Source organism: Coprinopsis cinerea (assembly GCF_000182895.1).
Source record: "Coprinopsis cinerea okayama7#130 chromosome 9 map unlocalized cont3.9, whole genome shotgun sequence".
NCBI classification, from domain to species: Eukaryota; Fungi; Basidiomycota; class Agaricomycetes; order Agaricales; family Psathyrellaceae; genus Coprinopsis; species Coprinopsis cinerea.
The window spans coordinates 384,789-409,836 of NW_003307536.1; the positions used below are offsets into that span (position 1 = coordinate 384,789).

At 49.5% G+C, this 25,048-nt stretch overlaps 5 protein-coding genes across 5 annotated transcripts; 4 read left to right on the top strand and 1 right to left on the bottom strand.

The window, feature by feature from the left end:
• Positions 1 to 3,077: 3,077 nt before the first annotated feature.
• Positions 3,078 to 3,439, top strand: CC1G_15130 (hypothetical protein; the record flags this gene model as incomplete). The annotated part of the gene is made up of 3 exons (XM_002910444.1): positions 3,078 to 3,190; positions 3,228 to 3,346; positions 3,402 to 3,439. The coding sequence occupies 3 exons, from the start codon at positions 3,078 to 3,080 to the stop codon at positions 3,437 to 3,439; spliced, it is 270 nt and encodes an 89-aa protein (XP_002910490.1).
• A 20-nt stretch (positions 3,440 to 3,459) lies between these two features.
• CC1G_12725 (hypothetical protein) lies at positions 3,460 to 6,233 on the top strand (the record flags this gene model as incomplete). Its single annotated transcript, XM_002910445.1, has 7 exons — positions 3,460 to 3,657; positions 3,714 to 3,839; positions 3,896 to 4,241; positions 4,301 to 5,067; positions 5,127 to 5,307; positions 5,370 to 5,942; positions 6,007 to 6,233. 7 exons carry the CDS (start codon positions 3,460 to 3,462, stop codon positions 6,231 to 6,233), a joined length of 2,418 nt encoding a protein of 805 aa, XP_002910491.1.
• A 730-nt stretch (positions 6,234 to 6,963) lies between these two features.
• On the top strand, positions 6,964 to 8,437 carry CC1G_12726 (hypothetical protein; the record flags this gene model as incomplete). The annotated part of the gene is made up of 7 exons (XM_001831997.1): positions 6,964 to 7,233; positions 7,289 to 7,511; positions 7,566 to 7,593; positions 7,646 to 7,694; positions 7,747 to 7,836; positions 7,892 to 8,135; positions 8,193 to 8,437. The coding sequence occupies 7 exons, from the start codon at positions 6,964 to 6,966 to the stop codon at positions 8,435 to 8,437; spliced, it is 1,149 nt and encodes a 382-aa protein (XP_001832049.1).
• A 3,945-nt stretch (positions 8,438 to 12,382) lies between these two features.
• CC1G_15131 (hypothetical protein) lies at positions 12,383 to 15,572 on the bottom strand (the record flags this gene model as incomplete). The annotated part of the gene is made up of 5 exons (XM_002910446.1): positions 12,383 to 12,759; positions 13,364 to 13,970; positions 14,023 to 14,236; positions 14,262 to 15,185; positions 15,256 to 15,572. The coding sequence occupies 5 exons, from the start codon at positions 15,570 to 15,572 to the stop codon at positions 12,383 to 12,385; spliced, it is 2,439 nt and encodes an 812-aa protein (XP_002910492.1).
• Positions 15,573 to 23,555: 7,983 nt separating this feature from the next.
• CC1G_07425 (other/FunK1 protein kinase) lies at positions 23,556 to 25,048 on the top strand (the record flags this gene model as incomplete). Its single annotated transcript, XM_001832002.2, has 4 exons — positions 23,556 to 23,694; positions 23,753 to 23,922; positions 24,000 to 24,269; positions 24,335 to 25,048. 4 exons carry the CDS (start codon positions 23,556 to 23,558, stop codon positions 25,046 to 25,048), a joined length of 1,293 nt encoding a protein of 430 aa, XP_001832054.2.

A 25,048-nucleotide genomic window follows, 5' to 3' on the forward strand; every position in this document is an offset into this window, starting at 1 on the left:
GCCCCACCCTTCCTCCCCGTCCCTCGCTGCAGGCAACTTCCATCTCTGCCGCCTCCCCCACTGGACCGCCCACCTTACACCTCTCGTCGCTCCGTTCTGAGTCGGCTTGCATCGCCTCATCCCCCGATAACGACGTCCAAAACACGATTCGAACACGCCCTGCGAAGGCATGCACCGCATCTAACCCGACGCCCCGCCGCCGCATGCGCCCATGCGTACTGAAAAGCACCTGTCCTGCGGTAAGCATTAAGCTCTGCATTCAATTTGTTAGCGCTAACTTTGTCTCTGTGTTCAGGGCCAAGGACATATCATTGCGGTATCTCCACCCAATCCTTCAACCTACGGACACTAACCACATCTGCCACCACATCTGCTATCTACACGTAGGACACCGTATACGAGGATCGACTGACGCTACCGCCGCTACCACCACCATCACCGACGTGCCTGAACCGGCGTTCCAAGGACATATCCGATAGGTCATAGATACCCCATGTCAAGCCTCGAACGCGCTCGAACAAGACTGTTCTGGTGAGCGGCAATCTCAACACCACTCGACAGGTGAGCAGAGCCTCCAGCCGCGCTGTATCTTCTGTACTGTCGCTATCTCCTTAGTATTGATCACCCAGCTCGCCCTTTCTTCAGTTCCTCTCCCTAGTACCCCCTCATCCGCCAGTCTCTTGTAACTCGTGTAGCTTTCAATACAGTGTATACACAACTAATGCTTACCCGTTGAAGGGTAAATATTCTTGTGAGCCAGAAGTCCATGGACAGATACCCTCTGGATACAGAGAATTAGAACACAAGCGACGGTGATGCGCTGACTAGCACAGAAAGCACAAAGAAGAGCAAGAAGACAACCGGTGGTCCCGAATCGAGTGGAACTTGTTGTGAGACAAGTGACACGAAGATGAAGACCGACGGCCGAATCTAAAGACTTTTAGGTACTGTCTGTACGTTGGCACGCAAGTTCGATGGGGTTGTTGTTTTTAGTAGACTAAGTTAACGAGGAGAAGACTCTCTGACTCGTATAGAACGGTTTTTAGGGCTTTAGAGCTTTGAAAAGGCTCTTGACTTTATACGGATGGTGTTTGGTATTTTTGTTGTGCTCTACACACAAGGGAAACACTAAGTGCGACTCGTGACTCGATTTAAACACGACTTAGACTCGAAACTCGAATTTGAACTCGAAAAATACGTAAACTCGTCCCGGCGGGATCACTCGTTGACTCGTTTTTAAAAACCCGGACTCGTGTATTCACGCGCAAATTCTAACTCGACTCTGACTCGCTAACTTGTTCACTCGACGCTCGGAGACTTCCTCTTTATTTTACTGAACGACTTGTGTCGATCAGGACAAGATATATAATCGAGTCAAAGGGGTATCTATTGATTCTTTTGCCCGGCGGGCCTATATATATAGTACAACTTGTTTGACTACGAGCTGCGAAATAAAGACTAGCAAAGACTATAAAACAAGCCGAATTCGTGCACAGGATACAAACGATAAGAGTAGAGAGACGGAGCGGAGGTACGAGAGAATCAGAAATACAAAATAGGAAGGAAACGCGACAAAAGAAGCCCCGGCGGTGTCGTGCCGAGTATGCCCATAGGCGTCTATTGATGCGCTGTTGAAGCGCGTGAATTTTGGTAGTTCCGTCCCGTCGGACGGAACCAATGTGTGGTGGGAAACTCCATTGTTACTCCGTGAAGATGCTTCCGCGGAAACAGATGGTATACCCTTTTTGTAAACACCGCCGGCGGGCGGCGTATGGACTCATCGTTCTGTCCCTTCTCTCTGTACTACTTCTTTTCAGTTGACAGGTCATGGGACTGTTAGTACCCCGTTTCATCTGTCCTGGAGAGGGCACCTGTCCAACGGAATAGAACATCTCGTGTGATCCGTTCCTGGTCCCGTTGTTCTGGTTATCTTATCTCGGCTTCTATCTTATCGATCTCGTGCCTAATCCGTAGAGGTCCCCTTAGCTTTCCGCGACTGATGGCTGATGCCGACCGTCCGGCGGCGCTTATGGGCGTTTCCTCTTAGGGTACTGACAGGCGCTGGCGCTAAGTGTCATCGTTCTTGCTAAGTGGCTACTAACTTTCTAGTCGATTTGAAGTCGATCGTGCACTCCCATGGATAGTCTTGCTCCCGGCGGTGAGGACTTCGTGCAAAATTCTCACTTCCGTAGTTCGATCTTCAATCGGTCCAGTACACATCCTTAACCCGTCAATTAATACAGTATCAACGATGCGTTACATTCAACCTCTTTCGGAGTCGTTCTTAGAGCTCGACTTAGTTGACGACTCTGGGCTCGGTCTCAACTCATACGACAGAATAAGTGACCGCCGGTTATGAAAAACACAGTGCCTTAGGGCTTTTCAGTCACTTATCGAGATGTACGTTTTTACCAGACGAAATTAGTCCGGCGGTGTGTTATTCGCGATTTTTGAAGGGTCAGACGACCCTCGGGCGTAACATCTCCCCCCAACTTAGAATGAGGACTGTCCCCAGTCAGATTCTTGTCGAAGTACCAAGAACTTCGACATATACGATCCGTCACTCCTCTTGACATCGACTTCTGAAATTCTTCGCCACCTTACAGGAACTCCAATTCACTTTTGCTAGACTAGCCCATCGTCCCAAACTTGGACTTGTCGTGATACGGTGGTGTTTTTGTGATCTGGCGCTTAAGTGGGCTCTTGAATCTGCCGCCGTTACGACAAGGCATCAAACGTTGCTTTCGAACGTACTTTGGATTGACAATTTCGCTTTCCTACTTTCTCTGATCTTTCTGCCCTTGACTTAGATGAGTAGAGCGTTAGATTCTAGTGGGGTTTGATACCACATATTAAGGGTCAAGCTGTCGTGGTTTGACTCCTGTTAGGGTCTATCACTTTCCTTTTTGGGAAGTACCAGCGTTAACACCTTCCCCACCTCTTCTCATGAAGTCAGTCCGCGCTCCTAGAGGGATTATCCGCTCGGTGTCGTTCTTTGGCCTATATATAGAGGACGACCGCCGGTCTTCCCTTCTCCAAGCTCCTGGCTTACTGTTGTACTGTGCTATCTTTCAACGATGTCCACTCCTCAACCTGCTACTCTCTCCGGCTGCGAGGCATTCTTCTCGCCTCAGCAGTTCCTCATCCAAATCGGCGACCAACGTCTCCAAATTGACGACAACGCTGAAACGTTCCGTCTCTTTCGTTCTTCCCCTTATCTTCGACAGTGCTGGAATTTCATCGTCGACCACCCTCAATCGTTTCCTCGGCCAATTCAGGTTCGAGGAGGCGTTTATATATTCCCCTGAGTGGGACTTCTTATCTTTCGCCACTTATAACGACTTAGGTGAGTCTTTGTGCTGTTTCTTCAAAGCTTTCTGTCCTCTGACTTGACTTTTCAGTGTATCTTACAGAGGTTGCCCGGCGGGGCATTCGCTGATGGCGGTGAGGGCCTACACCATGGCCTTCATGACTGTCTATCAAGGCAATGACGGTCCCCCTGGTCATCCTCGCTACCCTCTTACTGCACCTTACTCCTGGCGGGCCTGGGCTGAACCTGTCCACCGAAATATGGGCATTCGTCGAATGATGAACGTCGTCTTTACCGACCCCCAGATGGCTATCCTAAGGTTGACCCGTCCTATTGTTCCTTCGGCGGTTCGTCTTACCTTATCTATCTCTTCTCGGCTACTTACTTACTATTCTTTTGTTAGGACGCTGAGATGCCGTTCCTCATCCCTCGTCGCCTTCGTGACAACACTTTACGAGGATGGAGACTCATCTCTCCTCCAGCGTTGCCTATGGATTGGGCTACTTGGAGGGCAGATCCTCACTATCAAGTAAGTTTCTGACTGTCCCGGCGGGTGACGTATTACTGAGGGGATCCAATATCTAGCACTGGCACATCTATATCGATGTGGCCGTCTCTTTTGAAGAGGCTTTGGCCAAGTACAGGCGGGAGCGAGCTGCATGGCTCGCTGACCACACCTCGCCTCCTCCTGGTACCCCTGTTATTCGTCATCCTCACCCTCAACTTCCTCGTCTTACTGTTCGTCCTCGCAACTTTCCGCCGGGCGTCGTTCTGCCGCCCACTGCTCTCTCTCGAGGGGAGGGACGCGAATCTGCTCCTGCCTCCCTCTCGCCTTCTGGTACTTCGAGTCTGGAACGTCAAGTCTTTGGTACCAGCTCGTCAGTCTCCCAAGCGGCTCCTGCTTCTTCAGTGCCTCCTGTGTCTACTCTGGGTAAGTAGGCTCTTCTTTCTTCTTTCGTTCCTTTAACTGACGAGTTGACGACTCCCTAGACGACCGTCGTTCCGTGTCGTCCTCTGTGGCCGCGTCTGGTACGGGTCTTGACGACGGGGACGCTGTCGACGAACTCGACCCTTCGCCTAGCGGCGAAGATGTGCGTCAAGAGGCTCCTCGAACCCCTCGTCGATCTCGCTCCCTTCAGGTGTCTCCTAAGACGCCCAAGACGCCCGGCATCCCTCCTATTCCTGCGACTCCTTCCTCCCGCAGGGAAGATGTGCCTATTCCTGGTCAACCCGCCGTCTACGGTCCTTCTTCCTTCCCTCGTGCTCCCAAAGGTCCTCAAGCGAGTACGCGCTATACCGGCACTGGCCCGCGCAACCTTGAGTCGATCGATGGAGAGCTTTTCCATCCCCCTTCCGTTGGTTTCAACCCGATCGTCCGCCGGGATGGCGTCGACGATCCTACGGGTTTCCTGTCCCAAGGGAGGGACACTACTCCTCTCGAGCTTCAGTTCTCACAGAGGACTGGCGTCTCCATTCAACACCTGAGCCGGGAGGAACGCCAGGCGCACTACTTGCGTCCACCAGTCCCTCCTAAGGGCTCCCCTTCCTCTTCGTCTTCGTCTTCTTCGTCTAACTCTGAAGGGGGCTCGTCGGATGCTGGAGACGCTTCGTCTCGCTCCTCGAGCAATCCCTTCGTCGGATCCCTTCGTCGCAACATGCCTACCGCGCAACGTCAGACTACCGACCTTCGCAACATCCTCTACCAGAACCTTACAGGTATCATGGGTTCCCGGCGGTTGTTGTCCGACCATGCCTTGGTAAGTTGCCTTTCTCTTTTCTTTCTCTTTAACTTCTTACTAACTTAATACCCTCCCAGGTTGTGGGCCCCTGCGCTAGGTGTGCCTTCTTAGGCATCCCTAGGTGTGAGTACCGTGGTCCTGGTCTTAGCTGCGGCAACTGCGGTCGAGCGGACAAGCCATGTCCGTTTTCGTTGAACATCGACGCTCGTCGCGGCCTTCGCAACCAGCTGGCGGGTGCAGCTGAGGGATCTTCTCATTGTAAGTCCCCTCGTGACCTTCTTTTCCTCCGCCGGTACTGATTATTATGTCTTACTCTTTAGACATTGACACTGTCGTGCGCGACATCTTGCACCAGTCTAACGTGGTGCGAGATTCGCTCAATCAGTACCTCACCCACTCCCTCCACCTTTACGAGCTTCACGCTCGTCTCCTCTCGGCCATTTATCGTTTGGAAACGTCTGAGGGACCCGAGGCCATCGTCGTCGAGTTTTTCAACAACGACTTCGATGCGTACCTCGAGTTTCGCTCGATGTTTACCTTCGATAATTTCCTCGTGGGCGCCGACGGTAGCACCGTCAACAAGGCCGAGCTTGTCCAGCGTATGGACGAGCTCTTCACCCGTTCGCGTCGGGCCTCCGGCGTACCCATCCCTGACGACGAACTCCTGCCTACCGTCGCCAACCCTCCTCACGCTCCTTACGTCTTTGGTTCGTTCATTGCGCAGGAGTTCCCGATGGCCAAGGACGGCCGTCTCTGGTCCCCGTCGCAACTCGATCGTCCTCTCGACGACGAGTTCGACGATTTCCTCGATCAAGACGCGTCCTCTCCTCCCGCGTTCGATCCTCTTGTCGACCCGGCGGACGGTGGTCCCGCTCCGAACGACGAAGATGACTGTAAGTCATATCGCTCTTTTTTTTTTTTTTTTACTATCTTACTCCTACTAACATTGCTTTCTAGTCTACGACGATCGTACTGGCGTAGCTCCCAGTGCTGACGTTATCATTGGGGACTCTCTTGGTCTCTTTTCGTCAGAGGAGTCTCCAGAGTGGCCAGGCATCGAGGGTTCGGCGATGAACGTCGACGAGAGGTCTAGCTCGGCCCTCTCCTCTGCTCGTTCTGGTGGTGGCGCCTCGTCCTCGAACTCAAGCGACGAGGGAGACCTTTCTGGCTCCCCCGAATACTAAGTTCGTCGTTTTCTTCTTCTTTTTCCTTCTCTCTTTTCGTGTCTCTCGCTCGTTTCTGAGAGACATTTCTTCTTTCTATTCTGGCCGCCGGCAGGGGAGGCGCTTATTGGGGACACTCGTATTTATTTGTTTTTCGCACACTGCTTGATTTTGTATACTCATGTCCTTCATACGCTCTTGTATATTTTGGATTACTACACTGACTTTTAGGTAGTCATATTAGTGTAGCTTCAAATCCAATTGTTTGGTTATCTCTACTGCCGGTATCCTATCTGAGACTTAGTGTGATTTCTCGAAGCGGTGAAATTGCCAACCGTTCGGCTGAGTTGCCTTCTGGGGATCATCTTAACCCATTCGGATTGTGTCCGCGGAAGCAATTCTCAAACTAAATGGCAATGTGGGCGTTTGCCAAGCCATCAACCCTTCCGGCGGTATTGCCAATTCGGGATATTCGACTTTGCACAAATTTCTAAGGAAGACTCATGTTTTTCGGTTTTGGGGCACGTTCTGCACCACCGATTTTCGACTGTGAGATTGTGGTCGTGTCGATTTTTCCTTGAACACGTCTACCAATAGAAATTCCCTAAAACTGAGAGGCTTTTTGCTATAAAACCCGCCGGTTTCTTGGTCGAGTCTCTTCAGCCACCTCCTCTGGTTCTATTCACCTTTCTCATCGCTCTATTACTCTCTTCTTCGTCTTTTCGATTCTCTTCCTCTCTCTGCTATCACCATGTCTTCTCCCACCTCCACCGTCTTCCAGGAGATCCTCGGTTTCGACCCCAAGGTTCCTCTTGGTCTCCCAGTGCCGGCCAAGTCTATCCCGCCGTCCGTGTGGGATGGCATGAAGCGCATCTACGTCGACGATAACGCTAACGTCGCTTGTGGCATCCACAAGCTCACCGGCGTTCACCTCCGTCTTCGTGCGATCGCCAAGGAAGTTATTCCTTTCAGCATCCTTAAGGAGTACAAGACGGCTGCCCTTGAGCTCGTCTCTTACATGGTGAGTCTCTTTTCTTTGCTTACTCGTTTCCTTTCTACTTACGCCTTTCTTTTAGTACCCTAAGCGTCGCCTCTACGGCGGGCAGATGGCCTACACCGCCCTCGTTCAGAAGCAGCTTCGCGTCATGTATCCGGCGCTGAAGGTCTTCGTCGAGTTCTGCGGTGACAAGGACATCGGGCTCGACGTCCCGGCGGAGGTCTCTCACCACCTCGCTTGGTCTGGCGAGGCGGTGAAAGCTCCCACCATCCCCCTTCCTGCCGATGCTGACTCCGTTCGACGTCAGCTCGGCATTCCATAACATTAAAAAGCTCGCTACTGGGTCTTCGACTCAGGAGGAGGAGGCTCCTACTCCCAAAAAGCGTAAGTCCTATTCTCTTTCTACTACTATCTTCGCTTATCCCTTCTTTCTTAGGTGGCCAAAACAACCCAAGTCCCCCGCTATCATTTACGATTCCGACGTGGTAAGTGTTTGTCTCTTGCCCTTTCTATTCCTTACTGACTTATTGTTTTCAGGAAATCGTCGGTACTGAAAACGGCGGTCCTGGCACTGCTTCCACTTCAACTTCGTCGACTCGTGGTGGCAAGGTCGTCGCTCGTGGTCGAGTAAGTTCTTTCTTCTTCCTCTCTTCGTTTCGTTACTTACTCTTTGACTTTACAGGGTGGCCGCGGTGGTGGCCCTTCTCGCTCTCGTACCACCGCCGGTGCTTCTGCTGCCGTCGTACGAGTCCCTTACTACCTCGTTCCGAATCTCGACTTATCATCTCCCGCTTTTCTCAAGGCCACTCAGCTGGGTAAGCGCGCTCGCGTTTCGCTTGACACCAAGGCGCTCGAGGAGGTCAACAAGAACGCTTTGGCCTCCAAGTATCCCAACTTGTTCCCCGACGGGATGCTCGTCAAGACTGGTAAGTCATCCGTCATCTTCTGTTTCTTACTCTTTTTACTCACTCTCTTCTTTTTAGCCGACCACTTCGCCGTCAACAACGAGTGGGTCAATGGTGTTCTGTCTCAAGTACAGAACATCTTGGCCAACTACTCTGACGCCGTCAACGTCGGTTCGTCGACTCGTGCGACGCTGACTGACATTCGTTCTGAGATCCTCCGGCGGGTCCACCTTCTCAGTCTCGACGTTCGATTCCTTGAAGTACTCTTCGCTGAGTATGATAGGATCCAGGCCCATCTGGAGAAGGAACTCCCTCCTCTCTGAGAGAGAAGGATCTTCCTTCTTCTTCTATGGAGTCTCCTGCTTCCCCTCCTCCTCTTGAGGCGGAGAACACTCTTGGGGGCGACGTCGATGCCGCCGGTGACGTCGATATGACTGAGGCTTAGCCTCTTCTCATTTTTGGGTCTCGTTTTGTAGTAGTATTAGGTTTTTGTTGCGATTATTCGCTTTTTCCCTAGTACTACTACTATATTGAATATCATCATGCTTTGCACCCTCTCTATCTGTGTGTGAACTCCTCCTAAGTGCTCTAAGTTGTCTTAAGTCTTTTCTAAGTCTTCTTGACTTGGAAAATCGAAAAATTTTAATGTGAACTTTAGGTTAATGTTTACTTGGTCTTCAGAATGTACTCTTTTTGAGTTACATTCTTTCGCCCTATTGGTACTCCTCTCCCCCCAACTTAGAAATATCAACCGTCCTCGGTTGAGCTTCCCAAGTCGTCGAGATCGTTGTCCTCATTCACCTGTTCGCTTCGTCTATTCCCTTTAGGCATTCCTTCGAACGCTATGTCGTCCGCCGGTTCGCCTTTTCGTCGCGAAGACACTAGTTTGTTCAACTCTGCCGGCCCTAGGTCGATGCTCTCGTGAATATTTCGAGAGTAGCTCAATCTTCTTTCGTGCGTGGTAAGGTAATAGCCTAAATGCTGCCACTACAGACTGGTATACTGACCCGTCTATTTCGGCAACTATGTAGGCGCCTCCTTTGTTTCTATTCAGCACTACGTACGGACCGTTGTACTTAGGTTTTAGCTTTCGATCAAGGCTATCCTCAATTGGGGAGTTTCTCATTATTACGAGGTCTCCTGGCTTGAAGTTGTAGTCTTTAATCGTCCGCCGGTGTTCAATCTCGTACTTGGCTACTCTATCTTTCTTCGCCTGGTGGATCTTACTTCTCACTGACTCAACGAAGTCTCTATGCTTTGCCAACGCCTTAGCTCTTCGCGCGAGCAAGTCTTCTGTGGAAACGAACGATTCGGGAGGTTCGATCAGCCAGGTCACTTCTTGTATGTCAAGAGGTGTTACTGGTTCTGCTCCTGTTACCATATAAAACGGCGAACACCCAAATCTTTTTCTTATCGTGATTCTGTCCGCCCACATAATGTGAGGGAAATACCACTTCCACTTAGACAAATTCCCGGCGGTCACCTTGGCTAGCATATTTACTACGTCGAAGTGAGGCCTTTCGATTGTCCCGTTTGCTTGAGCGTTGTAACCCGTTTACTTGAATGCCACGGATTCCATACTTCTCTTCTAACCAGCCAACAGCCTTTTATGAAAGGTCCACCATTATCTGTCACTATCTTTCTGATGCAACCCCATCTTAAGATTACATCTTCGAACAACCACTTGCCAATAGTACTAGCATTTTGCTTTTGTAAGGCTTTCCCTTCCATCCACTGTGTCAATGCACACCTTCCGTGAACTATGAATTTGCACTTATCGCTAGGAATACTCATATGAATCACGTCGGCGTGTAAGACTTGAAATATAGATGGAGTTTCCGTTACCGTCGGGGGTATTCTCATGAACAATTTTTGACGGATTTGACAGACATGGCAAGTTCTCGTATACCAGCCTACGTCCCCGTCTAAGTCTGGCCACCAAAACCGTTTAGCTAGCAATTCCTTAGTAGCATAATGTCCTCGATGCCCTGTAGCGTCATGCGCTGTACGCATCAAGTACATCCGATTTTCTGGATAAACGACTATCTTATGTTCACCATTTATTCCTCCGACGGAAAAGCCTTCCATCTTTCTTAGAGAAATGCGTACTAAACCTAGCGAATGCTAGGTATTCCGCGTCGCTCATTCCTTTTGGTCGAACTGAAGGGTTTTCTAACCACTTATCTACAATCGGTATTTTTCTGTCGATCTCTTTGATAAGCGGGGTGCCGGCGGGACTCTCCATCGTATTCTTGTCGAAGTTTAGGATCCTCCTTTAAGGATAAATCTGGCAGTACTTCCACATTTACGAATTGAGTTTCCATTCTTGGCCTTAGTGACCACACCTTGTCCGCCACTGCTCTATCTAACTCCAAATCTTCTTCAAAATCTGCGATGTCTTGAAGATATCCCCCACGAGTATCGATTTCGTGCTTGAACTCTTCGAAGTCCAACGGTTCTGGGTCGTCGGGGTTTGGTTTCCTGTACCCAGTGAGTCCGCCGGTCTCTTCTTCCGAGTGATCGTAAGGAGTCTTTGGCTTATCATCCGGGTGTGGAACTCGACGTGACAGACCGTCGGGTATCGCAAACTTACTTCCAGCTACATGTTCCAAGGTGAAATGGTACATGAGTATGGATTCGATCCATCGATTTATAGTCGCATTTGGTCCATTTCCAGCATTTTGTAACATGCCTTTAATGTACTTAGCGTCCGTTTCGACAATCAATTCTCTACACCCAAGTAACCAATACCTATTCTCTTCTAAGGCTCGCATCAGGCCAAAGAGTTCCCTCTTCGCTTGACCATACCTTGCTTCTCTCTCACTTAGCGTTGTAGACCCGAATCTAGCATAGTGCCACTTATCAGGGTCATCGTCATCCTGGACGGATACCACCCATCCTATGGCTTTGTACGACGTATCTACTGATAATTTTAAGGGCACATTCCTGTCGTAGTCTATAGCCTTCAATACTGGTGCAACTCGAATGGCTTCCTGTAAATCTGCCATTGCTGCCGCCTGTTCTGGTCCCCATCTAAATGGTACTTCTTTACGCGTTAGTTCTTGGATAGGCTCTGCCCGGCGGGCATAATCCTTGATGAACATTCGCAAAGTTCCTAGTACTCCTAGGAAAGATCGTACATCTGAAACGTCTTTACATGCTCCCCACTTAAGGATTGCATCTGCGCGTTCGGGATTAACTTTCCTTCCTTCGTGAAGTACAAAGGTGTCCTACTACTGTAAACTCGTCTGCCAAAATGATCGACTTCTTTCCCTGAAAATGTCCCTCCACAATACTTCATACGCTGCATCACTCTGTTTACGTCATTTAGATATTCCCATACGAACCGCCGGATACCAGGATTTTCAGGAATGGTTTCATACCCTCCTTTTCCGTCTTCGTACCTCGTTGCTGGTCCTCGCGTAGGAACATCGTCAATATACGGCTTCGTGACTGCAGGAATCTCGTCTTGTAAGATATGAGTTACATCGTCATGGAAGATTGGTACCGAGTTGGTCCATCCCATTGGTAGGGTAACCAAGCGCATCGCTCCATAAGGTGTTTGGAACGTGGTAAGGTCTCTGTACTTTTCGTCCAATCGTCTCTCATCGTAACCTACGAACAAGTCCATGCAACCTCCACAAGCTCTACCGGCGAAGTGATTTGCCAATTCTTCTGTTGCCGGCGGGATGCCTGAGTGCGCAATCGTAACTGCGTTAAGAGGCTCTAGACTATGTACAATTCTCAGACTTTCACCATCTTTCTTAAGTACGCAGAACCACCTCGAGCTATAACTCGAGTTCGAAGGCTCATACACGCCTGAATCTATCTTCTCCTTGATAATCTTACATACTTTATCCATAAGCCCAGGTGGGATTGGTCTATTCCTCAATACCCACGGTGTGTGTGGTACCGTTGGGATAGGGACATCAGGGAAAAACTCTTGTCTGAATCTCCCTTTTTCCGCATCTTCCCAAGCGAAAGCTATGTTGTGTACACCTATTAACCAGTGTAATAGTTTCCGCTCTTCTGGCCAAATGAAATCACCGCCGTGGACCTTATCCATGGCTTCCTTTCTCTCTGTGGTGTATCTTCCTTGGGGTGTGAATTCCGGCGGATTTGTAGGTAACTTAGGCAATTCAGCCAGTGGGTTCCCTATAATCTTCCGAACAATTCTAAACTCCTCTGCTAGAGTCCCCAAGATGGGTCTTACTTTATCTGCCACTTTCTTATACTTCTTTCCTGTAGAGACACCTTTAATTTTTGGTTTAAACGTTAGGGTTCCCTGCTACTACTTCGTCTTTGTTCTCGCTGGAGGTTGTTGACGAAGTCTTAACAGAATCCTCGATGATATCCTCTTTTAACTGTTGATAAATTTGTTCGAAGTGTTTTATCACAGTATCTAACATCATGACTTCACCGACGGATTTGTCTCTTTTGCCTGTCCTGACTTGTTGCAAGAAAGCTTCGACCTTTTTAGCGGCTTTCTTGTTTTCCACCTCCCTAGTTAATGCTTCTTGAATAAACATTAACTTCACGTCTTCTTGGCTGAACTTTCCACTTTTATGGCCGGACTGGAACACCTTTTCGACTTTAATCTCTCCAGAAGCTGTCTGTTCAAAGACGACTGCAAGCTCTCCTACATCTATTGATGATTCATCGAGTTCTGAAAAGACCGCCGGTTGGTGTCCAACTCTGCCTTTAACTCTGGAGGAGTTTCTCCTCTAGGATAAGTGTTCAACCTCACCACTTTGCCGTTCTGAGGATCGGTCAGGGTAATCGTTTGTGACCCATCTCGATTGTTCTTTGTTAGCGTTTCCGCTATCATCTCGAACGGTCTTCCCAAGCAAGATCCTATAACCCACGTCTGGAAGTACATGTATTTGGAGGTACACTCTTACTTCTCCAAAGACAAAGGGCACGTCTCTTGCTAAACCTAAGGACTTCTTCAATCCTTTGTCCGCTGAGGACATCCATACCGTCACCGCCGGATCCCAAGTAAGGCCGTGGTCTTTTGCGGCTTGTTCATGCATCGAACAGATTGTCGAACCGCCGTCTAATAAGGACTCTTCCTTCATGGCTCCATTGATTTCAGGGTAGATGACCCCTCAACGAAGACGACTCTTTCAGCTTTCACTATAACTGGGCTTAGCTTCAGTACCCAGTTCAATCATATATTGTTCCACCGGGTCAGAGATAGTGATACTCCCCAATGGTTTCTCATCTCCTTTTTCTGCAACAGTTCGAACCGCCGGTCGCAAAGTTGAGGGCTTCTTTATAGTCTCTGTCTCGCTTTTCGGCTAGGGCTCTTTGTTCAACCGCTGCTTCGGCTTTTGCCATTGCTTCCTCACTATTTTCTACCCATTGTAAGCCAACGTGTAGACGCTTAACTTCGTGCGGATCGTCAAAGAAACGCTTAAACACCTCAGTCTCTCTAGGGATAGGGACTTCTCTAGTCGGTACTCGCTTCCGAGTCAGGAGGTTCTTGAGGTATTCCCTTGCCTCTGGCGAAACCCCCATAAGCGACTTGATGTTCACCGGTACGGTGACTTCAAGCAATTCGTTGACGATCGCTTTTGCCGCACCATTTTGTTCTACAGGTGCTCGTTTGTTATAGGCTGGTCCCCGCCGGTCGATTTCCGGTAGAGGTTCGCCTTTCTCTTCCACTTCTCGTTCTTTCTCAAAAGATTTCTCCTCTTCCTTGTTCACTTTAGGCTTGAATGCACCTAAAGGTTTAGTTGAGAGAGGAGGGACGTCTACATAAGGTAGAGTTCCGGACGGTGTAAGCTTCGCCGTTGGTTGAGAATCTGACCATGTTACTTTCTTCTTTTTCTTAGGAGGTCCAACTCTCTTAACCTAGCGACAAACCTCAACGGTTCCTCTTCTCTCCTCGTTGTAACTCGTCCACCTCTTCTTCTTCACTCTCACTTTCTTTTTCTTCGACACGCTCCTTTTTATTGGTGTTTTCTTTCTCTACGCCGGCGGTTTTCTTAGACTTCTCTAGCTCAGTCTTGCTACTTCCTGCCGGTTGGAAGAAGCAGCAGCTGCTGCTTTCCTCGTCGTCATGAACTACCCTCTGGTCGACGCGATTTTGGTAGACACTGGGGAGGCGTTCCACATCGCTGCTTTTCGTCAGCAGCCACAGACGCTTCCGCGGACGTGTCGTTAGGCGCCGACCCTAAACTCTGCGCCTTCTCCGTTTCCAATTGACTAACCCGTTCCTTAAGGTCATGTACCAACTGCTCTTGCGTTGGTTGACCCGTCAACGGATCCCTCCACCTATGCTCCGGCGGCTCCTCTTGTACGTACTGGGCCTCGCGCTTAATCGCGTCGAGGTCCAACGTATGGCCGCTACTCTCCATACTCTTTCTAATGAGGTCGAGAGTAAATTCTTCCCCATTTCTGAAGGGCGTAATAATTCTATTACTTTCGAGGATACGATAATCGCCACCTTCATGACGAATACGACCCGTATCCAACATCACCCTTCTAATTTTGCAGCCCATAACTGCATGAGCTGGCTCACCACAGAACCAGCAAGTCACTCCTCGTCGCTCTCCACCACCAGCGTCACCGTTTCGCCACACGCCTTGGCTGTAGCCCTGTTGACCTGGTCGACGCGAAAAGTCGACGTATCCTCCGCCTGAGGAACCCGAGTTCGAGTAGTTCCTTCTTCCCGGCGGAACGTAGGATTGACCAATGGGGTTTCCTCCTGACGAGTTGTGCGAGTTGAATCGCTGAGAATGGTCGGTCAACCTCTTGTCGATTTTGGCCTCCATTCTCGTCTCAAACTCCGTCAGTTGTTCTTTTTGCTCTTTCTTGAGACCCGTGAGGGTATCCTTCCATTTGGCCTCTTGTTGATCCAGTCTTTCCAAGATGAGTTTAAACCCATCGTTGTCCGACTTAGAAGGTCCTGACCACTGGTACATCCCCGGCGGCATGTTTTGACTCCCTCTATGGGGTCCAACCTCCTGCACATGCTGCTCTTCTCTCTTGGGCTTAATACCCAATCTCTTCAACGTTTCTGCCACGGCGGTATTAATGACGTCCTGGTCTGCTGTACCAGTGTCACTTAGATCCGTCGTGAAGCGCAAAGACCGAACTATTGGAGTGTTCCCGGGCTACCACTTGTGCTACGTACAGCAGATCATCTAGCGTGTACTTAGTAACAATGGGCATAACCCGTTCCAAACCTGAGGAGTCGTAGAGCTCGCCATCGAAGTCGTCGTCCCCATCGTCTTCAACTTGGATAGGATTGACTTCTGTCCCAAGATCTCCTTCTGGGGCCGTAGAGGGTCCTCCTTCTTTGCCTTCTTCAGGTTCCACCTTTGGGCCCTTTGGTGCTTCCATCCTCTTCAGCCTCTTGTCCAATGTTCTGGCATTGGCTCTGCTCTCTCTCTTCAACTCTGCCAGGATCCTTCGCTGATCGGCTGTTGAGAGCCGTACTTGAACCGCCATTCTAAAGTTACGATCCAAACACGCCAGGAAATCCTGGACTAACGTCCTTTTCTGAAAGGAGTTGGATTTTCCTCTTCCTTTCGGTCTCTCGAATTTTTGAGACCTCTGTCCTGACCTTCGCAATTAGGTCCATCAACTTCTGTTCCTCATGCATCTTAATCCTAACATACCTGTTGAAGATTTTCTCCAACTTATCAAGGCTTCCCTCTTGGAGTTCCTTGATGCCCGGATAGTAAGACAGAATTTCTGCCTTAAATTGTGCATATGTCCCGTCTCTATACTGGGTCAGCCGGGACCACTGATCCTTTAAATCGACTTTCTTTACGAAGTCGACCAACGCCTTCTTTTTGTGCCTGTCCAGTACTACGCTCGCTTGCTCAAACATCGTCTCCATCCGCTCTATGTAAGCCCATACTTCTGCCGCCGGTGTCATCCTTCCAACACCTAAGGTGGGCTCGCCTTTCCACAATTGAGGAACCCTAGGGTTCTTGTACAACTGTTGGGTTGTTAAGTGATCAACCCCTGGGATCCATAGAAATCTCGTATTCCATCTTGTTGTGGTTTTGTAACGACGGAGAGATTAAGGGTGCTTTTTCGTGGGTAGGAGTCTCAAAGTTCGAAACTGAAGGTTTTTGTTCTCGTTGAACAGAAGTAGCCGTTTGATTTACCGGCGGTTGTGGAACGTTAACTTGTTCCTTTTCTTTTGGCGTTTCTCTTAAGACGCTCGTTTTCTTCGTCCTTTTTCTTCTTCTTGTTCTGCGTTCAGGGAGTCGTTCGATATCCTCTTCGCTCTTGTTTCCAAAATCCACAAAACTTTCCCCTGTAGTAGGTTCGCTGGGTGTATTTGTAGTGGGCTCTGAAGTCGAACTTCTATCCTCTGAAGTCGCGCGTTGCTTTCCTTTGTCTCTTTTGTGAGATCTAAGGCTACCTTCTACTTCGTCGCTTCTGGCGGGAAGTTCTACCTCGTTCTCTTCTTTTACTGGACTAAGTTCCTTACCTTCTTCTCGCTGGCTTAACGAAGCTTCTAGCGGACTATAAGGTTTCGGAACTGCTGGGGATTGAACTGACTTTCCTAAGTCTTCTAAGGATAAGTCCGAGAAATCGCCTTCAGTGGCAGAAGACTCTGTGACGCGGTAACTACTTCTAAACGGATGTTTCTCGAAGTAAAGTGGCTCGTTGGGGGTTCCTAGCGAAGATGGAAACCCTAATTCTGCGACGTCGGTTTTGAGTTTGTCTAACCGACGGTACGAAACGCTTTCTGCTTTTGGTAATTCAAAGCCGCCGGGGAAACTTGGTCCCTGACTAGCTCCTAATTTGGAAAGTTGGAGGAAACTGATTCCTCTTCTGACTCTGTCTCTGCGCCGGGATCAACTAGATCTTCAACTGCGGCTTCTTCGTCCTCTCCAGAGGTAGTTTTTGCTTTAGCCTCCTTAATTTGACGTTTTAGCGCTCTATCCGACTCTAGTTCCTGGTATTCCAGAGGTTGTCCTTGACGCTGTCTTCTCGTAGTTCTTTCTTCAAACGCTTTTCCTGTGAGCGGATTTACTCGCGCTTCAACAGATGATTTTGGTGCCTTAGGATTTCTTTTCTTGAGAGTGGAAATCTCGTAGGCTTTTTGGTTTCCCGGCAGACGTTGGATCGAGCTCAAAGACCTAAGTCCGAAACTCAAGATCTGACGCAGCCGAAAGATCGTGCTACACTTGTTTTAAGTCCTGCTTTCGCAAAACTTCGTCTACTTAAACTTGGAAATTTGGACAACCCCTCGCGGTGGGCTCCAAATGATGCGCTGACTAGCACAGAAAGCACAAAGAAGAGCAAGAAGACAACCGGCGGTCCCGAATCGAGTGGAACTTGTTGTGAGACAAGTGACACGAAGATGAAGACCGACGGCCGAATCTAAAGACTTTTAGGTACTGTCTGTACGTTGGCACGCAAGTTCGATGGGGTTGTTGTTTTTAGTAGACTAAGTTAACGAGGAGAAGACTCTCTGACTCGTATAGAACGGTTTTTAGGGCTTTAGAGCTTTGAAAAGGCTCTTGACTTTATACGGATGGTGTTTGGTATTTTTGTTGTGCTCTACACACAAGGGAAACACTAAGTGCGACTCGTGACTCGATTTAAACACGACTTAGACTCGAAACTCGAATTTGAACTCGAAAAATACGTAAACTCGTCCCGGCGGGATCAGCTCGTTGACCTCGTTTTTAAAAACCCGGACTCGTGTATTCACGCGCAAATTCTAACTCGACTCTGACTCGCTAACTTGTTCACTCGACGCTCGGAGACTTCCTCTTTATTTTACTGAACGACTTGTGTCGATCAGGACAAGATATATAATCGAGTCAAAGGGGTATCTATTGATTCTTTTGCCCGGCGGGCCTATATATATAGTACAACTTGTTTGACTACGAGCTGCGAAATAAAGACTAGCAAAGACTATAAAACAAGCCGAATTCGTGCACAGGATACAAACGATAAGAGTAGAGAGACGGAGCGGAGGTACGAGAGAATCAGAAATACAAAATAGGAAGGAAACGCGACAAAAGAAGCCCCGGCGGTGTCGTGCCGAGTATGCCCATAGGCGTCTATTGATGCGCTGTTGAAGCGCGTGAATTTTGGTAGTTCCGTCCCGTCGGACGGAACCAATGTGTGGTGGGAAACTCCATTGTTACTCCGTGAAGATGCTTCCGCGGAAACAGATGGTATACCCTTTTTGTAAACACCGCCGGCGGGCGGCGTATGGACTCATCGTTCTGTCCCTTCTCTCTGTACTACTTCTTTTCAGTTGACAGGTCATGGGGACTGTTAGTACCCCGTTTCATCTGTCCTGGAGAGGGCACCTGTCCAACGGAATAGAACATCTCGTGTGATCCGTTCCTGGTCCCGTTGTTCTGGTTATCTTATCTCGGCTTCTATCTTATCGATCTCGTGCCTAATCCGTAGAGGTCCCCTTAGCTTTCCGCGACTGATGGCTGATGCCGACCGTCCGGCGGCGCTTATGGGCGTTTCCTCTTAGGGTACTGACAGGCGCTGGCGCTAAGTGTCATCGTTCTTGCTAAGTGGCTACTAACTTTCTAGTCGATTTGAAGTCGATCGTGCACTCCCATGGATAGTCTTGCTCCCGGCGCGTGAGGACTTCGTGCAAAATTCTCACTTCCGTAGTTCGATCTTTCAATCGGTCCAGTACACATCCTTAACCCCGTCAATTAATACAGTATCAACGATGCGTTACATTCAACCTCTTTCGGAGTCGTTCTTAGAGCTCGACTTAGTTGACGACTCTGGGCTCGGTCTCAACTCATACGACAGAATAAGTGACCGCCGGGTTATGAAAAACACAGTGCCTTAGGGCTTTTCAGTCACTTATCGAGATGTACGTTTTTACCAGACGAAATTAGTCCGGCGGTGTGTTATTCGCGATTTTTGAAGGGTCAGACGACCCTCGGGCGTAACAACGGCGACATAGACGAGGGCGGAGAGCTACATAAAACAAAAATAACATATAGGTACTGCTGTACGTCATCACCCTCCACCCAAGGCTGTTTCGTGCAGTTAGTCGCAGGTCCGTCCAACCTCCTACGCAGTTCGCATATGGGACTGCCCCTACCGAGGCTTACTGCTTTGGGACGTAGGTGTAACTGCCTATGGACACTTACGCTCGTAGCCATATTCCTGCCACACAAAGATATTCGCTACTAGCGTTCACGTGACCGATTTGCAGTTCAAAGTGTGTGCCCAGGGGTGAAATATATGGCATTTGTATTCTCTTTACACAAAATCAAGAAAAGGCTCAAAATATGCAGTCCTAGGCCCCGACTGTATCTTGGTACAGGTGTGCTTGTGAGATCGCACGGAGACCGCGCGCGCGCGTGAGATCTCACAAGCCGCGGCGACGCTTTGGAGACAAAGCATCTGGTGACTCTCGCACCAGCGCCGCCGCGGTTGTGTGCGCTCGCGTGCGGTGACCAGGACATTGGGCGGCTAGGGACATCGCCTGGCCACCGCTCAAATATCTCCAACAAGGTTTTTTAGTGATGAGGACCCTCGGCCTCCTCTCAAGCCCATACAAGTCTACAGATCCTGGGATCCATAGAAATCTCGTATTCCATCTGTGTGGTGGATTCGTAACGCCGGAGAGATTAAGGGTGCTTTTTCGTGGGTAGGAGTCTCAAAGTCCGAAACTGAAGGTTTTTGTTCTCGTTGAACAGAAGTAGCCGTTTGATTTACCGGCGGTTGTGGAAACGTTGACTTTGTTCCTTTTCTTTTGGCGTTTCTCTTAAGACGCTCGTTTTCTTCGTCCTTTTTCTTCTTCTTGTTCTGCGTTCAGGGAGTCGTTCGATATCCTCTTCGCTCTTGTTTCCAAAATCCACAAAACTTTCCCCTGTAGTAGGTTCGCTGGGTGTATTTGTAGTGGGCTCTGAAGTCGAACTTCTATCCTCTGAAGTCGCGCGTTGCTTTCCTTTGTCTCTTTTGTGAGATCTAAGGCTACCTTCTACTTCGTCGCTTCTGGCGGGAAGTTCTACCTCGTTCTCTTCTTTTACTGGACTAAGTTCCTTACCTTCTTCTCGCTGGCTTAACGAAGCTTCTAGCGGACTATAAGGTTTCGGAACTGCTGGGGATTGAACTGACTTTCCTAAGTCTTCTAAGGATAAGTCCGAGAAATCGCCTTCAGTGGCAGAAGACTCTGTGACGCGGTAACTACTTCTAAACGGATGTTTCTCGAAGTAAAGTGGCTCGTTGGGGGTTCCTAGCGAAGATGGAAACCCTAATTCTGCGACGTCGGTTTTGAGTTTGTCTAACCGACGGTACGAAACGCTTTCTGCTTTTGGTAATTCAAAGCCGCCGGGGAAACTTGGTCCCTGACTAGCTCCTAATTGGAAAGTTGGAGGAACTGATTCCTCTTCTGACTCTGTCTCTGCGCCGGGATCAACTAGATCTTCAACTGCGGCTTCTTCGTCCTCTCCAGAGGTAGTTTTTGCTTTAGCCTCCTTAATTTGACGTTTTAGCGCTCTATCCGACTCTAGTTCCTGGTATTCCAGAGGTTGTCCTTGACGCTGTCTTCTCGTAGTTCTTTCTTCAAACGCTTTTCCTGTGAGCGGATTTACTCGCGCTTCAACAGATGATTTTGGTGCCTTAGGATTTCTTTTCTTGAGAGTGGAAATCTCGTAGGCTTTTTGGTTTCCCGGCAGACGTTGGATCGAGCTCAAAGACCTAAGTCCGAACTCAAGATCTGACGCAGCCGAAAGATCGTGCTACACTTGTTTTAAGTCCTGCTTTCGCAAAACTTCGTCTACTTAAACTTGGAAATTGGACAACCCCTCGCGGTGGGCTCCAAATGATGCGCTGACTAGCACAGAAAGCACAAAGAAGAGCAAGAAGACAACCGGCGGTCCTCGAATCGAGTGGAACTTGTTGTGAGACAAGTGACACGAAGATGAAGACCGACGGCCGAATCTAAAGACTTTTAGGTACTGTCTGTACGTTGGCACGCAAGTTCGATGGGGTTGTTGTTTTTAGTAGACTAAGTTAACGAGGAGAAGACTCTCTGACTCGTATAGAACGGTTTTTAGGGCTTTAGAGCTTTGAAAAGGCTCTTGACTTTATACGGATGGTGTTTGGTATTTTTGTTGTGCTCTACACACAAGGGAAACACTAAGTGCGACTCGTGACTCGATTTAAACACGACTTAGACTCGAAACTCGAATTTGAACTCGAAAAATACGTAAACTCGTCCCGGCGGGATCACTCGTTGACTCGTTTTTAAAAACCCCGGACCTCGTGTATTCACGCGCAAATTCTAACTCGACTCTGACTCGCTAACTTGTTCACTCGACGCTCGGAGACTTCCTCTTTATTTTACTGAACGACTTGTGTCGATCAGGACAAGATATATAATCGAGTCAAAGGGGTATCTATTGATTCTTTTGCCCGGCGGGCCTATATATATAGTACAACTTGTTTGACTACGAGCTGCGAAATAAAGACTAGCAAAGACTATAAAACAAGCCGAATTCGTGCACAGGATACAAACGATAAGAGTAGAGAGACGGAGCGGAGGTACGAGAGAATCAGAAATACAAAATAGGAAGGAAACGCGACAAAAGAAGCCCCGGCGGTGTCGTGCCGAGTATGCCCATAGGCGTCTATTGATGCGCTGTTGAAGCGCGTGAATTTTGGTAGTTCCGTCCCGTCGGGACGGAACCAATGTGTGGTGGGAAACTCCATTGTTACTCCGTGAAGATGCTTCCGCGGAAACAGATGGTATACCCTTTTTGTAAACACCGCCGGCGGGCGGCGTATGGACTCATCGTTCTGTCCCTTCTCTCTGTACTACTTCTTTTCAGTTGACAGGTCATGGGACTGTTAGTACCCCGTTTCATCTGTCCTGGAGAGGGCACCTGTCCAACGGAATAGAACATCTCGTGTGATCCGTTCCTGGTCCCGTTGTTCTGGTTATCTTATCTCGGCTTCTATCTTATCGATCTCGTGCCTAATCCGTAGAGGTCCCCTTAGCTTTCCGCGACTGATGGCTGATGCCGACCGTCCGGCGGCGCTTATGGGCGTTTCCCTCTTAGGGTACTGACAGGCGCTGGCGCTAAGTGTCATCGTTCTTGCTAAGTGGCTACTAACTTTCTAGTCGATTTGAAGTCGATCGTGCACTCCCATGGATAGTCTTGCTCCCGGCGGTGAGGACTTCGTGCAAAATTCTCACTTCCCGTAGTTCGATCTTCTAATCGGTCCAGTACACATCCTTAACCCCGTCAATTAATACAGTATCAACGATGCGTTACATTCAACCTCTTTCGGAGTCGTTCTTAGAGCTCGACTTAGTTGACGACTCTGGGCTCGGTCTCAACTCATACGACAGAATAAGTGACCGCCGGTTATGAAAAACACAGTGCCTTAGGGCTTTTCAGTCACTTATCGAGATGTACGTTTTTACCAGACGAAATTAGTCCGGCGGTGTGTTATTCGCGATTTTTGAAGGGTCAGACGACCCTCGGGCGTAACAACGGCGACATAGACGAGGGCGGAGAGCTACATAAAACAAAAATAACATATAGGTACTGCTGTACGTCATCACCCTCCACCCAAGGCTGTTTCGTGCAGTTAGTCGCAGGTCCGTCCAACCTCCTACGCAGTTCGCATATGGGACTGCCCCTACCGAGGCTTACTGCTTTGGGACGTAGGTGTAACTGCCTATGGACACTTACGCTCGTAGCCATATTCCTGCCACACAAAGATATTCGCTACTAGCGTTCACGTGACCGATTTGCAGTTCAAAGTGTGTGCCCAGGGGTGAAATATATGGCATTTGTATTCTCTTTACACAAAATCAAGAAAAGGCTCAAAATATGCAGTCCTAGGCCCCGACTGTATCTTGGTACAGGTGTGCTTGTGAGATCGCACGGAGACCGCGCGCGCGCGTGAGATCTCACAAGCCGCGGCGACGCTTTGGAGACAAAGCATCTGGTGACTCTCGCACCAGCGCCGCCGCGGTTGTGTGCGCTCGCGTGCGGTGACCAGGACATTGGGCGGCTAGGGACATCGCCTGGCCACCGCTCAAATATCTCCAACAAGGTTTTTTAGTGATGAGGACCCTCGGCCTCCTCTCAAGCCCATACCAAGTCTACAGATGCCGTGTTTGGAAGGTTGACCAGGTTGTTTCGAAAGCTGACTTGACACGCGTCCCCGGGACTTCCGATATGGCTCTGAAAGACGTATACAGCGATGCAGAGAAAAGAACTGAGGATGTTGTCCAGGGCGAGGTCTTCCGAGACATTGGTGCCTTTGGTCGCGACAAGAATTGGCGACAGCATCCGCTCCTCAAGGCGCTCGATGATGACGAGATATGGACGCTTTGGGTGACGCGTTGGAGGGCGATAGGTGGAAGAGTTTTTCTCTTGTATTATCGTGCATCATATTGGCGAAAGCGTGGCCAGCAAACTTCCCGAGGAGGCCTTCAAGAGGGATTATGACTACATGGAGGCCACTTGTCCCCGTCGTACTCCGTATCCGCTTGGGAGACAGTGCAGATATGTTTATGATGTGGTGTGCACTGCGCTCCCTAACATTCCGACTTTGGGTGTCGCTATCGACGTGATCAAGCAAGTGCTTATTCGTAAGTGTGCCCAATTCTGTTACCCATTACCAACAGTTGTATTGACTCACGTTTTTAGCACTTCGTCTTATGTTCTGCGCGGGATGGGTTCATCATGACATCAACCCCGACAATATTCTTGCATACCGCCCTTCCGATGATGCGCCCTGGTCGGTCAGACTCTCTGACCTCAAGTTTGCCACGAAGTTCCCTGCGGCGGAGATACCTCCCAAGGACGAAATTATCATTGTGCGTTTCTTGTTCTTTTTTACTTTGACGTTCCTATCATTCCAACACGAGATACTGACGCTTCTCGGCTACTACAGGGTACACCAGGCTTTATCGCATGCGAGGTCCAGCAGCAGCAACACATATCTCCGCCTATTACCATCGACGACGATGTGCCCTGCGAGGAATACCTCCGACGATTTGAGGAAGCCCGAGAGAAGCTCGATCTCTCCGGGCCAGTGTTGCAGACCTACCAACACGAATTCGAGTCGATCTGGTGGGTCTTGATGTGGGAGACGACCTACCGCGTCGCCGATCGGCCCGACACCAAGGAAAACATATTCCTCCGCCTCGCCAACCCCGATACCGTGTCCTGGAGGAGATCGTTGTGGGATGAGGGGATAAGGATTTATAATATCCGTGCGAAGAATAGGGTGTATGTGTCTCCCCGTACAACGGGGTTCCGGTTGCGTCTACTCTTGAGGGGTTCATTGTGGCGCTTGACAAGTTGGCGTGGGCGTTGTGGAAGGCGACATATAGGCGTAATGAGGGGGGTTTGAGGAGGCAGGTGGCAGCGTACGCGGATGTGGTCGGTAGTAAGCATTGGAAGGCGTTTTGGGGCGCTGTGGAGGAGAGTAGGGAGCAGTGGGGAGAGGAGCTGCTTATGGTTGACAGTCTGGTGTGGGATAGGGCGAGGAGCGTGGCGAAGGAGTTGGGGAGTCGGGTATACGAGTTTGTTCCTCTTACTGTGCAGGAAATGCAGAAGGTTAAAATCGATGCCGAGGAGAGCAAGGCGAAGAAGCCTGCCACGAAGAAGAAAGGTTTCGCCACCAAGCAGAAAGGCTCGACCAGCAAGAAGAAAGCTGGCGATGCTACGACGAAGAAAGCCAGTGATGCCGCCAAGAAGAAAGCCGGCGATGCTACGAAGGAGAAAGCCGGTGATGCCACGAAGAAGACTAAGTCGAAGACTGTCACCAACAAAGAGACAGCCACTGCTGCTTCGGAGAAGAAAGCCGGCAACTCGAATAATTCGAAGAAGCGTAAGGCTCTGGAGGGAGCCGATGACGATCGCGGTAACGCCGATGAGAATGGGGACAATGAAGATAGGAAGAGGGGGGCGAAGAGGGCCAGGGTTGGGTCGAAATAA